Below are 15649 nucleotides of genomic sequence, written 5' to 3'. Positions count from 1 at the left end.
AAAACACTATTTGAACGTTGCAACCATATATTTGGAGCGCTACGTGGGGGAGACGGATAGATCCCTCTTGCAAAGATTAATAGAGCACAAAGATCAGTACAGTATGCTTCGAAGAGTTCGGGGATTTTCCTTCGTATCAGAGATAAAGGCCATTCCATAAATGGGAGTGGGGCGGAGCTGGTTTTCAAAAGTAAATTAGTTGTCAGTACAAAATAAAGATGCTGGAATTTGATATCATCAATCAAACCAACAATATGAACTTGTCAGGAGGACATTGGAAATCGGACGACATGGACGGATTAATCCAAAAACCACTTCTGAAGTTTATTTTCCTTCCTTCTTGGAAACACGACCACCTGACCATCGCCAAACTTAATGAGGCCAAAAACCACTGGGGAATTTGTTTATATTCCTTCCTAACATTTCATCTGTCCCTATTTACCAATCGAACTTAATGCCCCACCTATGTATATTTGTTTGCAACCTTCAAATATTTTCTGTCCATATTTTACTAGTGAACAGGGGCACTAAGGATATATATAAATATATGTTTATGGGCCTTTTTATCTTCATATATATATATATATATATATATATATATATATATATATATATATATATATATATATATATATAAATTTCCATATATAGTTTCCTTATTTTACTGAGTAATGCAGGGATTGACATTTTTATAAGGCGACATATAGCAGGCGCTATTAAATCACTGCAATTAAGTTTCAATAATTTTCTTTTCGTCATCAAACTCTTCGATCGTCAGTTTTCCTCCTAGCAGACATATACTGTATATGTATGTATGTATGTATGTATGTATGTATGTATGTATGTATGTATGTATGTATGTATGTATGTATGTATGTATGTATATATGCATCTGTATAAATGTAAATGTAAATGTTAAGTATGTATACACTAGCATGTATGAAATCATATATATGCAAGACCTGCTGGATTAGCAATACTGAACAAGAAATCAAATTGAAAGGAAGTAAGATCAATTAAAAAGGAATAAGAAGAAAGCTCAAAAGATTATGCGACTCTTTCTATAAAGAAGAATAATGTGTCTTACTTTACGAACACGGAAATGGTCAGTAAACTACAAAGCCTCTGGGTAAGGAAGGAAACGATCGAGTAGTCTAGGATTGCCAAATGCGGTACAAAATATGTTCAGGGAAGTCTGGCTGGTGTTGCAATCTGTCAAAAAGGAAAGAGGCAGTTCCTCTCTCGAACAGTTATAATAATAATAATAATAATAATAATAATAATAATAATAATAATAATAATAATAATAATAATAATAATAATAATAACTGGGAGAAAAGCTTTCTATCACGAGAGTTCATAAATGTTCTAAGGAGTTCACAATAATATAGCTGTTTAAGGCTCGTGTAAAATTTATAAAAGCTTTCGAACCCTATCTGGGTTCATCTTCAGTCACAGATAGTGACTGAAGATGAACCCAAATAGGTTCAAAGCTTTTAAAAATTTTACACGAGCCTTAAACAGCTATATTAATGTGGACCCTTTAGAACAACAACAACAACAACAACAACAACAACAATAATAATAATAATAATAATAATAATAATAATAATAATAATAATAATAATAATAATAATAATAATAATAATAATAATAATAATAATAATCACGAACTCCAGATTTCAGTTACCATCGACATTACTCTGTAACTAATATAGTGTATTCGTCAGAGATAAAACCATGCCCAGATTTGCAACTGCTTTCCTCTCCAAGAATGACAAACATCAGTGAGTTCCTGGCAGAAAGCAGTAATCTTTGAAAAATCAGTTATTAGAAAGATATAGAAAACTCTATATAAATTGAATGCAGCTGATTCAGCAGTAACCTTCAATATTACATGTTTGAAAGAGGGTCTACTACATATACAATAATAATAATAATAATAATAATAATAATAATAATAATAATAATAATAATAATAATAATAATACAGCTGAGGAACAAAGATGACAAATTCGCTTGACACTTAAGCAATGGAAAAATTTAAGTTTTGAGAGACAAAATAAGTGACTTATTAAGAAGATTTTTGTTCAACATTGTCCAGACAAAGAAATTATAAAGAAGGCAGGTTCAAATATTAAGTATAATGAAAAGGTTATAATGACTCATTTTTAAAGAATAACTAAGCCCTTTGCATTAATTGGCTTCGCCAAGATAATATTAGTGAGTTATAAGCCAAGATAAGACTGATGGGTTTGAAATGATTATTCCGAATTACATTATGTAGTTATGTATAAGCTAATCATGCACATCTGGAAACGTCAGTATAGTAGGATTCTTCGTTTATCTCTATCTCTATCTATGTCTGTCTATATCTATATTTATATTTATCTATCTATCTATCTATCTATCATACACACACATGTATATATATATATATATATATATATATATATATATATATATATATATATATATATATACATACATATCTATATATATGTGTGTTTACTATATATGTATGTATGTAGTTTGTAAGTATGTACGTATGTATGTATATGAGTTTGTGTATAAAAAAAAGAGAGAGAGAAAGTTCTCTTTCTTTTCGGTGTCTATTCATAGAAAATTAGAAACTCCAATCCCCCATAAGAAAATGTCATCACCTGGTACCAGTCTGTTTTTGGCAAAATTGCTGCAACACTTCTCCTTTCACCATCGCTAATTTTTCCTTCCTAATTTTAAGGGTTTTCTGTTTCCTGGGAAGAGCATATGGTGCAACTGACGAAAGGAAATTCTGCAGTCAATTTTACATTACTGATTAGCCCACTTAAGCGATTTATAATTACTTTCGAATTTTTAATGAATGTAATTTTATGATAAAAATAATTTGATTAGAAAAAAATAATCTAGTCGTGTGAACACTATTAAAAAGTATTATTATTATTATTATTATTATTATTATTATTATTATTATTATTATTATTATTATTATTATTATTATTCAGAAGAAGAAGAAGAACCCTATTCATATGGAACAAGCCCACGGGGGCCACTGACTTGAAATTCAATCTTCCTAAGAATACGGTGTTCCTTAGATAGAAGTAACAGAGGTGCATGAGACAAACAGAAAGAAGAGCTCAGTTATAAGAAAAGAAGATATTAAAGAAAATACTAAAAGTAACTGAAACAATGGAAGATTTTGTCATTATAGATTACTTCATTATTGACTAAAAAAAGGGGCGATTACATTATAATATGTTCTGTTTTCTTTTGTATAGATTTCAACTATTCTATTTAGACGGCTAACATGTAACAGTATTAACTAAAAAATGCAGCGAACTTTCTTCTGCGCAATCGAATTTTCTGTACAGCCGCTACAGCGTATAATCAAAGCCACCGAAATTAGCTCAATCTTTCGGTGGTCTCGGTATAATGCTGTATGAACCGCGGCCCATCAAACTTTAACCACGGCCTGGTGGCGGCCTATCCTATATCGTTGCCAGAAGCACGATTATGGCTAACTTTAACCTTAAATAAAATAAAAACTACTGAGGCTGGAGGGCTGAAATTTGGTAAGTTTGATGATTGGACGGTGGATGATCAACATACCAATTTGCAGCCCCCTATCCTCAGTTGTTTTTAAGATCTGGGGGCGGACAGAAATAGTGCGGACAGAAAAAAGTGCGGACAGAATAAAGTGCGGACGGACAGACAAAGCCGGCACAATGGTTTTCTTTTACAGAAAACTAAAACAGTACACATTATCACTATCTGAATTTCACGTATTAATGTATTAATGGTAGTTAACATAAATACAATAGCTATCATAATGTTGGCTATAAATACCATTATGATTTATAGTTTTTCACCCATTATAAAATAAAAAGAAATAAGATGAATATTAATTAGTAGAGACCATTACAAAAGGAAAGACTAACGGAAAGCGATATGACCTCTAAGTTTTAACAAATATAAATAGATAACTCGGTTTACCTATTGACCTAAAGATCATATTGCTCCTCTTCAGTTTTACATTTCACAATGCTCTGTGCTAATCAATGTTCATGTCATTATTTTGTTTTATTTTCTAATCTAATGGCTAAAATACTCTAATTTTAGTTGATTTTGCAACAGTTATTTATGTATTTATGTTAACTGCCGCTGATGCTGTTACTACGTAAAATTCATTATCAAAATAACAGGCGCTGCCTTTGATACTATTACATATAATACTAGTTATCTTTATATTCGAAACTTATGCAAAAGAAAGCAGGTTGAAATTGCAATATAATGGCCACTTATTCCGTAATTAATGTCGTAATGTATCATGTCAAAATCTGCCGTGGCTTCAATCACTCTTACTAAATATGCTGATGAGCATATATTTTTTTGCCAGACCACAACTACAAGACTGGACTTTATTTGTTATACTAATCCATCAAACAAACTTTGCCCAATCGGTCGGTTAGCGATTAGCCAATCAGAAAGTCAGCATGATGCAGAAGGTTTTGCGGAGGAGAATAACATAAAGTAATTAATGATATGACTATAGGCCCGTGCACATGCGCACTGACACAGACACAAATTCACGAGAGAGTACAGACTTCTGGTTTCTCAGCGAGCCTTTAGGGATGAATCTGCTAGCCCCACCTCCTTTTCATGACCTCAAATAAGGGTCTTCTTAGCGGTCCATAAGCTAAGGGGTCGGTTACCTCGATGAGCCTTCTCCGGCTATTTCTAGGCAAAGTTAGAGCTTTTCAGCGGAAATAAATCTTCCCACGTCATATGAGCGTTATCATTGGTGATTTTCACTAAGTCTAACGCTGTGAAGACGCTGCATTAAGTGTAGAACTACCAAACGCAATCGATTCTTTTATAGGCTTTTATTTGCATCAATATTCACAGACTTACATGAAAGCTGAAATAAGAGGCAAACTCAATAAATTACTGGTTTTTCTTGCATAAAAATTTCTCATGCTGTAAGAAAAGAAGAAAGAAAAAGGGATATGCCTATACCGAACAATGGGTTATAAAATGAAATAAAAAAATATTTGTAGTGTTATTAATAGAAAAGTAAAATACATATAACTCAGGGTAAATGACCCAGTTCCTTTTTAGATATCTTTTACTCCTCTTTCTTGAAATTTCCTGAAGGTGCCCCATTATAAGTCTCTTCGATATGTAGGTTAGTGAATCATTCAAAGTGCTCTTGACTTCGCCCAACTGAAGATTAGTACCTAAAACTTACTGATGTGATTACATATATTCTGCCCACTTGTATTTTGTACACAAGTCAGTTAACTAGCTTTACTGTACTGAATATACTGTACATCACATTGAATGTTACTATGTGGAAGGAAAATCTGGTAGTAGATAAAAATGAAACCCTACCGTGATTAAGTATCAAAAAATAAAGTATAATCCCAAAGGAACTCCATGAAGACATAACCAACATTCTTTGTGAGAACCTATATGATATTCTTACCCTACCTACGGAGTGGTGATGAAATCGAGCGAGAAAAGGAACAACACAGATGACCCCTGACGAACCAGTACAGGACAGACATCGCATTATTCATAAAATATTGGTTCAACAGATAAAAGAAACTACAACCATCAATACCACCTCAGTGCACAATATTTCGACGGACATCTTGGGAATACCAAGATTATTTTGGAGATGGCAAGGTTTCGCCAAGGTGGATACCACGAGCAAAGGTCGACCGTGGTTGAAACTTCCAAGACGCTTTTGGCACCTTCCCAGGACATTCCAATCTAATCCAGACAATTTCTGCTAGGCGTACCATTTTGAATATGTATCATAGGTTCAAGGGAGACAGTGGAAACAGCTGTTATCACAAATCAAAAATTCAAGAAACCGGCTGCCGTCAATGTGGTAACACTCCGTGTTTTGGGATTCTGATGGCTTTATTATGATGAACTATTTAGATAAAGTTTAAGCCTTTAATGACAATCATTATGCGTCTGAACATGAAAGTTGAACAGCAATCGAGATGACACCCCAACGAAATTCTCTAGGACAATGTCAGTCTACACAGAGCATTATGGCCGAAGATACTAATATGGCTATGAATTGCTACCTCTTTTACTTTTTCATTCTCTTCAGCTAATTTGTGGCTATTCTTCCTCCTGTGTCAATCCTAAATTTTAATGTCATTTCCATTACACTTATTGCTTACTCTTTTCCGTGGGGTTTTCATATCTTGTATTTGTAACACCAATTCAGAAAGGAGTAAAACTAGTGCAAAGTTACCTCAGAAAAAAAAAGCCATGCAGCTTCTACAGAGAGGAACAGCAGAAATGCACTCATTTCAGACCGAAAAAAATGCCATCCTTAATGAGATGAAAGAAATTCTCCTCTATTTCAGTAGGGATAGGGTTTCGCTTCCATTTCAAAGAGAAACAAGAGAAATCCCACTACTATTTCAAAAGTGGAAAGGAAGAATGGAACCCCTATTTCAGAAGGGGAACAGACTACTGTTACTCCTATCTCAGAATGAAAAGAGAGAGATGCCGATTCCTTTTCAGAGGTGAAAGAGAGAAATTCATCTCTTATTTCAGAAGGGAAAGAGGGAAATTCCAGGCCTATTTCAAAAAGGAAAGAGACAAATTCCACTCGCACAACAGAAGGGAAATGCTACTAACATTTCCAAAGGAAAAGAGAGAAAGGCCACTCATATACTAGAAGGGAAAAAGAAAAATGCCACTAATATTTCCGAAGATAAAAAGAAAAATGCCACTTCTATATCAGAGGGGAAAAAGAGAAATGCCACTAATATTTCCGAAGGGAAAATAAGAAATGTCACTCCTATATCAGAAGGAAAAGAGAGAAATGTCACTCCTATTTCAGAAGAGAAGAGAGAATGCCAATCCTATATGAGAGGGGAAAGAGAAGATTGCCACTCCTATTTCAAAAGGTAAAGAGATGAATGACACTCCTGTTTCACAAGTGAAAGACAGAAATGCCAGTCCTATTTCAGAAGGGAAAGAGAACGATGCCGATCCCATGTCAGAAGTGAAAGACAGAAATGCCACTCCTATTTTAGAAGGTAAAGAGATGAATGACACTCCTATTTCACAAGTGAAAGACAGAAATTCCAGTCCTATTTCAGAAGGGAAAGAGAACGATGCCGATCCTATTTCAGAAGTGAAAGACAGAAATGCCACTCCTACTTCAAAAGGTAAAGAAATGAATGACACTCCTATTTCACAAGTGAAAGACAGAAATGCCCGTCCTATTTCAGAAGGGAAAGAGAACGATACCTATCCTATTTCAGAAGTGAAAGACAGAAATGCCACTCCTATTTCAGAAGGTAAAGAGATGAATGACACTCCTGTTTCACAAGAGAAAGAGAGAAATGCCACTCGTATTTCAGAATGGAAAGAGAGCGATGCCGGTCCCATTTCAGAAGTGAAAGAGAGAAATGCATCTTAGAGTGCCATTCCTATTTCAGAAAGGAAAGAGAGAAATTCCACTCCAATTTCAGAGTGGAAAGACTGATTTGTCACCCCATATCGAGGGGAAAGAGAGAAATACCACTCCAATTTCAGAGAGGAAAGAAGGAAGTGCCACTCTTATTTCAGAAGGGAAGCAGAAAAAGGCTACTCCTATCAAAAGGGAAAGAGTGAATGACCTTCTTCAGAAAAAAAGGAGGTAAAGAGAGGAAAACATGTATGGAGCCAGTAACCATGTTATATGGTTACTAATTATTATCTATCAAATGACTTGCAAAACTTTTTTAACCACTACATTGTCATAGGTTCTGAATTCGTTGAACGAGAGGATGGACTGTCACGTGAGCCAGCTATTACCAAACGTAGGAGTGGTCCAAGGCCCTCAAAGACGCTTGCATATCTGATGAAAGAGAAAGGAATAAACTTATATTCCATACGAATATCAATGAGATCTGCATAACTAAATCTGATAAATATTCAGTAACCATTCAGTGTTGCTTATGTAGGTCTTAGTGTCTGGGGCTTGAAGCCTTAACAGTTGAAGGAGAGAGAGAGAGAGAGAGAGAGAGAGAGAGAGAGAGAGCGTGTTACCTTTGTTATAATATTCAGTGGCAAATTACATGGGGATTAAACTTGTAAACGAAAAAGCAACAGCATTACATTCCCGCAAGACAACGCCGTGTGATTGACCAACAAACAATTAATTCTTGTTTTGTGGTCAGAGAATTGCTGCTCTGGTAGTCTTGCTAATATCACGTCTTGTGTACGGAGTATTGTCACACTGAAATTCCTTGCGTCTGGACATTCCTTGTTGCAAATAGATAAATAAACAAGTAAATAATTAAATAAATACATAGATAAATAAATAAGGAAACGACACAATTTACTGAAGAAGGAAGATCAATAGGGTTTACACACAGTATAACGATACCTTATTTCTTAATCGAAGGGTAATCGACAGATACTTAAATTCTTTTCCTATCAAGACAAAAAAGTAAAAAATAATTAGATTAATTAATAAATACATAAATAATTAATGGGATTACAATGACAAAACCCCTGAGAAATGATAAATGAATTAATAAAAGCTGACAGCTCATCCAAATCAAGGACGACCTCCACAAAAGTGAGATGTTGCTCCCGTGAAGACACGGCTATCTACGAGATGGAGAGACTCTCTCTAACCGTTCCGCGAAGCACTGTCTAAAATACTACCTGTAGCCAATGAAGGCACTGGGGCAAAAGGAACGTTACTGAGTAGCAGAATTGCCTTTTTGTTCGTAGTGTCCCGGTGACTTTTCACAGATAATTTGAAATAAGAACTATAATTTTTTGATGGACCATTAGCATAAATCCATCTATTCATGGAAAATTATCATTCTCTTGCATGAATGATTGTTCAGTAATAAGGCGTGAAGAAACAACGGAAGGATTCCTTTGCCTATTTCATTAAACATTTTAGGCTATTAGTTTGCTGGTTAAATGTCCATATTTTAAGGACAAGACTTGTGGGGCGGGGAGGGTGTGCTATTCCTCTTTAAGTGCTGTGATGAGTAAGGGAGGTATCCTTTTTCTAAGTTCTAGAAGAAATAGATGTTTATAATTATATTGCTAAACTCTGGATATAATTTTATTTATAAGCATTAAATCATCATCACCATAATCATATATGTTATATGTTTCACGATCGTATAAAATATATTCTAACAAAACTGAGTATAAGGGATTCACAGTTTTGTGAAAAACAATAACAAAACTGAGTATAAGAGATTCACAGTTTCGTGAAAAATAGTCTGTGTAATAAAAATCCACAATTATATAGTAATTATATTACTATGTAAAATAAACAAAGACTTTCGAACACTTGAACGGTGTTCCTCATCAGTGCTAACGTTAGCACTGGTGAGAAACACCGTTCAGTTGTTCGAAAGTCTTTGTTTATTTTACATAACAATATATTCACTATATATTTGTGGATTTCTGTTACACAAAACTGAGTATGTTTTAAATGCATGAAAACTGATTGCTTTGAGCTAACCGTAACTTCATACTGTTTTTTTTTTTTTCAAAAATATAATCTGTTAAGATTTTCGGCGTCGATACCCATCGTTTCTGCAATTCCAGTTTACAGATAAAGTCGTTTATAAAACAATATTTATTTTCCGATCACTTTTTCTAGAACTGTTGAAAAAATTGATGACATATTTATATGCCGTGAATGAAATGTCAAAGTTTAGTGCTGTACAGCGGTTTCAGAGATATTTATGCGATGCATTACGACCCTAAGGCAATTTTCCTTCTGTTTTATAAATTACTTACATTTTCATATATTTATTTATTAATGTGTTAATTTATTTCTTCTTTTCTATTAACTACTCTCTTCTTTCTGTATTTCCTGTGGGCTTGTTCATCTTCTGAATAATAATAATAATAATAATAATAATAATAATAATAATAATAATAATAATAATAATAATAATAATAATAATAATAATAATAATAATAATAATAATAATAATAATAATGATATCAAACAAGTTATTTTCAAAATCCCGACTTGGTAAGAAATCATGATATGGTTATTTGTTTTCATAGGTTTAATTGCTTTTCAAACGGCGAACAGTCGGTCATTTGTGAACATGAAATGTGGTAAGCTGAGGTACATCTGTATGGAAAGTACATAAAATATTTCCTCTTCTGAAGATGCTCGAGGTTGATTTATTCTTTTGTAACTGATGATCTCGGAAGTGATTCCATTGCTGTTCAATGTACTAAAAACGATTACCTCTTACTACCTCATCTACCTCTTCTGAGTAGTTAAGAGTTCTCGATAGCATTTATTTTTACTTGTAATTTATTGACTGGATTAACATTATCTCTTTCTCGTTATTGATACTAAGTATACCTTAGTTTAACCAGACCACTGAGCTGATTAACAGCTCTCCTAGGGCTGGCCCGAAGGATTACACTTATTTTACGTGGCTAAGAACCAGTTGGGGACCTACAGCTTATTGTGGAATCCGAACCACATTATACCGAGAAATAAATTTCTATCACCAGAAACAAATTCCTCTAACTCTTCATTGGCCGGCCGGAGACTAGAACTCAGGCCTAGCAGAGTGCTACCCGAGAACTCTACCGACTCGTCCAACGAGGAACTATTATTGATACTGGGCTGCCTTCAGGTAAAATAATGGTTCGCCAGGCGCCGGGTGGTGAGCGTGTACCTGTGTTCTTTCTCTCTTTCTTTATCTCTTTCTTTCTTTCCAAGAATTCTAACTATTCATTTGTATTTATTGTTATTTGGTTTTACATATTTCCGTCGCTATTTCTTTCGTTCTTCGTTGTTTTCAATTTCTACTTTTGTGCATTGTAGTCTGTGAACGATGGAGGTTAATAATAATAATAATAATAATAATAATAATAATAATAATAATAATAATAATAATAATAATAATAATAATAATAATAATAATAAAGCAAGGAATCTCGCCGGGAAACAGGTGAGAAAACAGGCCTTCACTTTGGTGATATGAACCGCTGACTTATTAAAATACATGTCAGTGGTTCAAATCTCCATTGGGGAGGTTTGTCATAATAATAATAATAATAATAATAATCATCATCATCATCATCATCATCATCATCATACTGTACACAATGCAAATTATTATGGTGGTGTATAATAATAATAATAATAATAATAATAATAATAATAATAATAATAATAATAATAATAATAATAATAATAATCTAAAAAAACTGCTGTCAACAATCAAAATATCAGAAATGGATTCCTTGACCAAGTACCTTTAGAGTTTATTTTATTAGTCTAGAAACCCACTTTGACAAATCAACTGACTGAATTAGATGGCTAATTTTGTCACCCATTATTGTTATAATTATCAAGAACCACGAAACCAGTTGAGTCAGATGTAAGAAGGCAGATACATTCCTTGTAAATTTAAACGTTATATCTCTTTTAATTTCCTTTGTGTACATTCTCAGGTTAAGAAAGGAAAGCTTTGGTGATCTCTAAATATATGCATTCAAAATCTCTCGCCTAACATTTTGCGTTTAATTTTTATTCTGTCGTTTCTTAGCACTGAGTTACAAGAGTTATCTTTAATAATAAATTGGTAATTAAGTTATAAGGTAACTTGAGAAACGTCATCTTAATGATGAATGGACTAAAGTCAGAGTTTACCAATTATAATTTAACCAAAGCTCTACTTGAGCGCCACTTATAAATAATGCTTCTACTTTAGTGAAATTTATTATGGATGGTGGATGGTCAGTTAATTATGGTATATTTAATAGCCTCTCTCTCTCTTTCCCTATCTCTAAGTACTCGCCCAGTAAACCCACAAAGCTTGGTTGAGATTATCGTAAAAGACACAGGCAAACCCCGAGATGAACTGACCTCGTCGCAATGTGGTCAGTCTGTCCTCCCAAATCATTGTGTTAAGTGCATAAGCCAATGAACGTTTCCCATACAAGAAGGTTTATGTCTTAAAGAACAAAAGTGGTTTCTATGCAGCCGAAAGAAAGTAATTTTTTAACCAATGTACCATACGATTAGCGGTCAATGTCCATGAAAGCTAGTGTTCATTTTCTTGTGATGCAAATTGCTTTGGCAATGGCTCTGCACTTTGGCGAGTGAGTTATTAGAGGTGGATTAGCCATTTAGAATTATCTGCGTTAACAGGGCGAAGGTTTAAGATACTTGCTTTCTTGTGATCGTGCATCTTTTTTCTTTCTTTTTTTCCTCATTATTCCAACATCGGATTTCTTGGTGAAATCAGAAAAGTCTAGGGGTTTTACATATTCTATTATATATTTTCTTATCAGTAAGCTGCATAAAATTCTGCTCCGCCCTCTCTCTCTCTCTCTCTCTCTCTCTCTCTCTCTCTCTCTCTCTCTCTCTCTCTCTCTTCACTTCCTTTGCTAATTCTTTATATTTACTTTCTTGGAAAAATGATTGAGTTGGCTGGTACGTTTGACAATTTTTTTTTTCAAATCATCAAGTATTCTATATTTCTCTTATTGGGTAAAATAGCAAAATTCTTTGGGCTTATTCTTGCATGATAAGATTTTACCAAGAAACCCCCTTATTGTGTGTGTGTGTGTGTGTGTGTGTGTGTGTGTGTGAGAGAGAGAGAGAGAGAGAGAGAGAGAGAGAGAGAGAGAGAGAATAGATTAAGCAAGTATGCAAGTACAAGGTGTTAAGCTCTGGCTATGAAACATTACATTAAAAAACCATTGAAAAACGAGCAGAAAACGAATACATGCAAGTCAGTTAACAAAATAATAATCAGTTTTATTTTACGCTTTGCTAACAAATATATCAGATTATCAAAGGCGAAAACAAAGGAAAATGAAAATAAATAAATGCAACATTACAGTACAGAAACGAAAAAAAAAAAATATATGAACAGAAGGCAAACACATGGGGTTTCGTTAACCAACTGGCAAATAAAAGCTCAAATACCCCTCAAAATTACGCGCAGTTTAATCGTGACAGGGAAGAACTCCTCCCAACAGACCAGTGACGGGGGAAAATCCTCTTAACACAACTCGGTAGCCCCGCCTTTGTGACGTAACTCCCCAACACTCTTTTTTTATAGTTAACCCCTCGAGGGGTTGTACCTGAATGAGTTCACTAAAGCATCTGTCACTTCTGTTTCAACTACGAATGTAAATACGCACGCAATGGAAGAATGGCTCAGATGAATTATGTTGATGAACGTAAAGTATTCATTTGCTTTGTAATACTTAGAGTGCATTGTTCGTTAAGCTTCGGGTAATTTTATATATATATATATATATATATATATATATATATATATATATATATATATATATATATATATATATATATATATATATATATATATATATATATATATATATATATATATATATACATATACATATGTATATGCATATAAATATATATATATATATATATATATATATATATATATATATATATATATATCATATATATATACATATACATATAGATTTATGTAGATGAAATATATATTTTCATATATATATATATATATTTTATTGATATATTCGTATATATATATAGCGATATCAGGATATATGGACGCATTTAACCCATCAATCCAGCAAGTAATGGTATAACATATCGTCTTCCCATATACAAACCAATTCGGTTAGCATGGCAGAGGTAATGAATATCGTTTCAAATACAAACACCTAGTTCGACGGGCGATTTTGTTACCGAAGACGATATCCACTTTTGCCTAGTTGATAATTAAAATCGTCCACTGTAGTCCTGAGTTCTGTCTTCGCTGGTTCGAACCAGCGAAACTTATTATCAACTAACTCAGGAACTATATGAAAATATATTATTTCCGAGTGGACGCATTTTATTACCCACGTTTGTAGCTTACCAGAATAGGAATCACGGTGATGTGATAAAAAAAAAGTCATATCGTCTTCCCTATGCGACAAACGCACTACGTGGTTAGCATGGCAGAGGTGGGTGAATATCGTCTCCAAATGCAAACACCTGAGTTCGACGGGCGATTTGTATATGGGAAGACGATATCCACTTATACCTCACTTGCTGGCCGCGTGGGTTAAAATGCGTCCACTGTAGTCCTGAGTTCTTGTCTTCGCTGGTTCGAGCCCACGAGACGACGAACTTATTATCAACTAACAAAGTCCCCTTCGGTAACATATATGAAAATATATTATTTCCGAGGTAGAGCGAATTGGATATTGAAGGACGTTTGTAGCTTACCGATCGAATATGAATCACGGTGATGTGATAAAAAAAAAGTCATATATATATATATATATATATATATATATATATAAATCGTATGTGTTGCTGAAATCACTCAAAGCCCTACTAGAGTCATTAACTATATTGACCTGCAATAACTATTATCAATTTATTGAAAGGCCTCGATAATGACCCTCCACTTGTTACATACCCATTTTCAAGCACTCATCCGTTACCTAGTTAACGGACGTGAAGACAAAGGGTTTCGATTTCGAATGTCAGATCTTCTTTGTTTATTATTATTATTTCGAGACAATAACAGTGCTCCCATATCGCGTTTAATTTTCTTTAACATTACTAATATCTCTTTTACGTATTGTAAAGGAGATCTGTGCTTTTTGTCTCTTCATTTGCGATCTTTTTTTATGAGCTTCCTGTTGTTAGATAGTCGATTTTTTTTTCAGGAAACTTGCGCCAAGCTAAAAATATTGTTACTGTGGATAAGTCTTTTCAGTGAAATGAACGAATTAATAAGTAATTATCAGGACAGATGAGTTGTTATTTTTTCACAAAATAAAAGTATAAAACTAAATAAATATCTGCAAAATTTTTTGATACTTTATTTAGAGTTAAGTGATTAATAGCAAATCATGTAGAGTCTGATATGTTTTATTCTGTGTACTGTTGAATTATCTCTTAGAGAAGTGACAATTGTATTGGGCAGTAACTTAAATCCAAGTGGTCATTACGGTTTTTTTTTACTTAACATGATTGTGAATTTCATATACACACACATATATATATATATATATATATATATATATATATATATATATATATATATATATATATATATATATGTACATATACATACATACATACATACATACATACATACATATATACATACATACATACATATATATATATATATATATATATATATATATATATATATATATATATATATACAGTATATATAGTGACTACTATCTTTATCATTCTGTTTAATATATGAAAATTAGTTCCCTTTCTCGCATTTTTTTTCTGTGAAAGCGTGATTAACAATTTTCTCTTTTTTTTTATGTTCCTTAAGGATTTATGCACTTTTATAATAATTAAAATGAATATACCTTGATTGATTTTAATGTCCAAACCGATATAAAAGAAAATATCCAAAACTTGACGATTAGCCAATTGCTATAGACATAAAATCCCAATTCTTACTATAATAACAAGAAATTAGTAGTTCGTCAGTCTCTCGGCACTGTATTTCTCAATTTCTTAACAATCCGTGATACTTCTTCAATTGCCATCGTTATACTCGTTGATTTCCGAGTTACAACACATCTTACAATTTCTCTTAAGAACGTAATGATGTTACAATCTGTAATTTCGACTTGTTTA

The 15649-nt window shown here is 33.2% G+C and overlaps 1 protein-coding gene across 1 annotated transcript; it reads left to right on the top strand.

Annotated features, from left to right (window-relative positions):
* The first annotated feature begins 6946 nt into the window (after window positions 1-6946).
* LOC136851258 (uncharacterized) lies at window positions 6947-7456 on the top strand. The gene has a single exon (XM_067125222.1). It carries the CDS (start codon window positions 6947-6949, stop codon window positions 7454-7456), a length of 510 nt encoding a protein of 169 aa, XP_066981323.1.
* The last annotated feature ends 8193 nt before the right edge of the window (window positions 7457-15649 follow it).

The sequence above is a fragment of the Macrobrachium rosenbergii genome, chromosome 3 (genome assembly GCF_040412425.1).
Source record: "Macrobrachium rosenbergii isolate ZJJX-2024 chromosome 3, ASM4041242v1, whole genome shotgun sequence".
In the NCBI taxonomy this organism is placed as follows: domain Eukaryota; kingdom Metazoa; phylum Arthropoda; class Malacostraca; order Decapoda; family Palaemonidae; genus Macrobrachium; species Macrobrachium rosenbergii.
The sequence above is the reverse complement of the archived record's forward strand: the minus strand, read 5'-3'. Positions and strand labels throughout refer to the sequence as shown.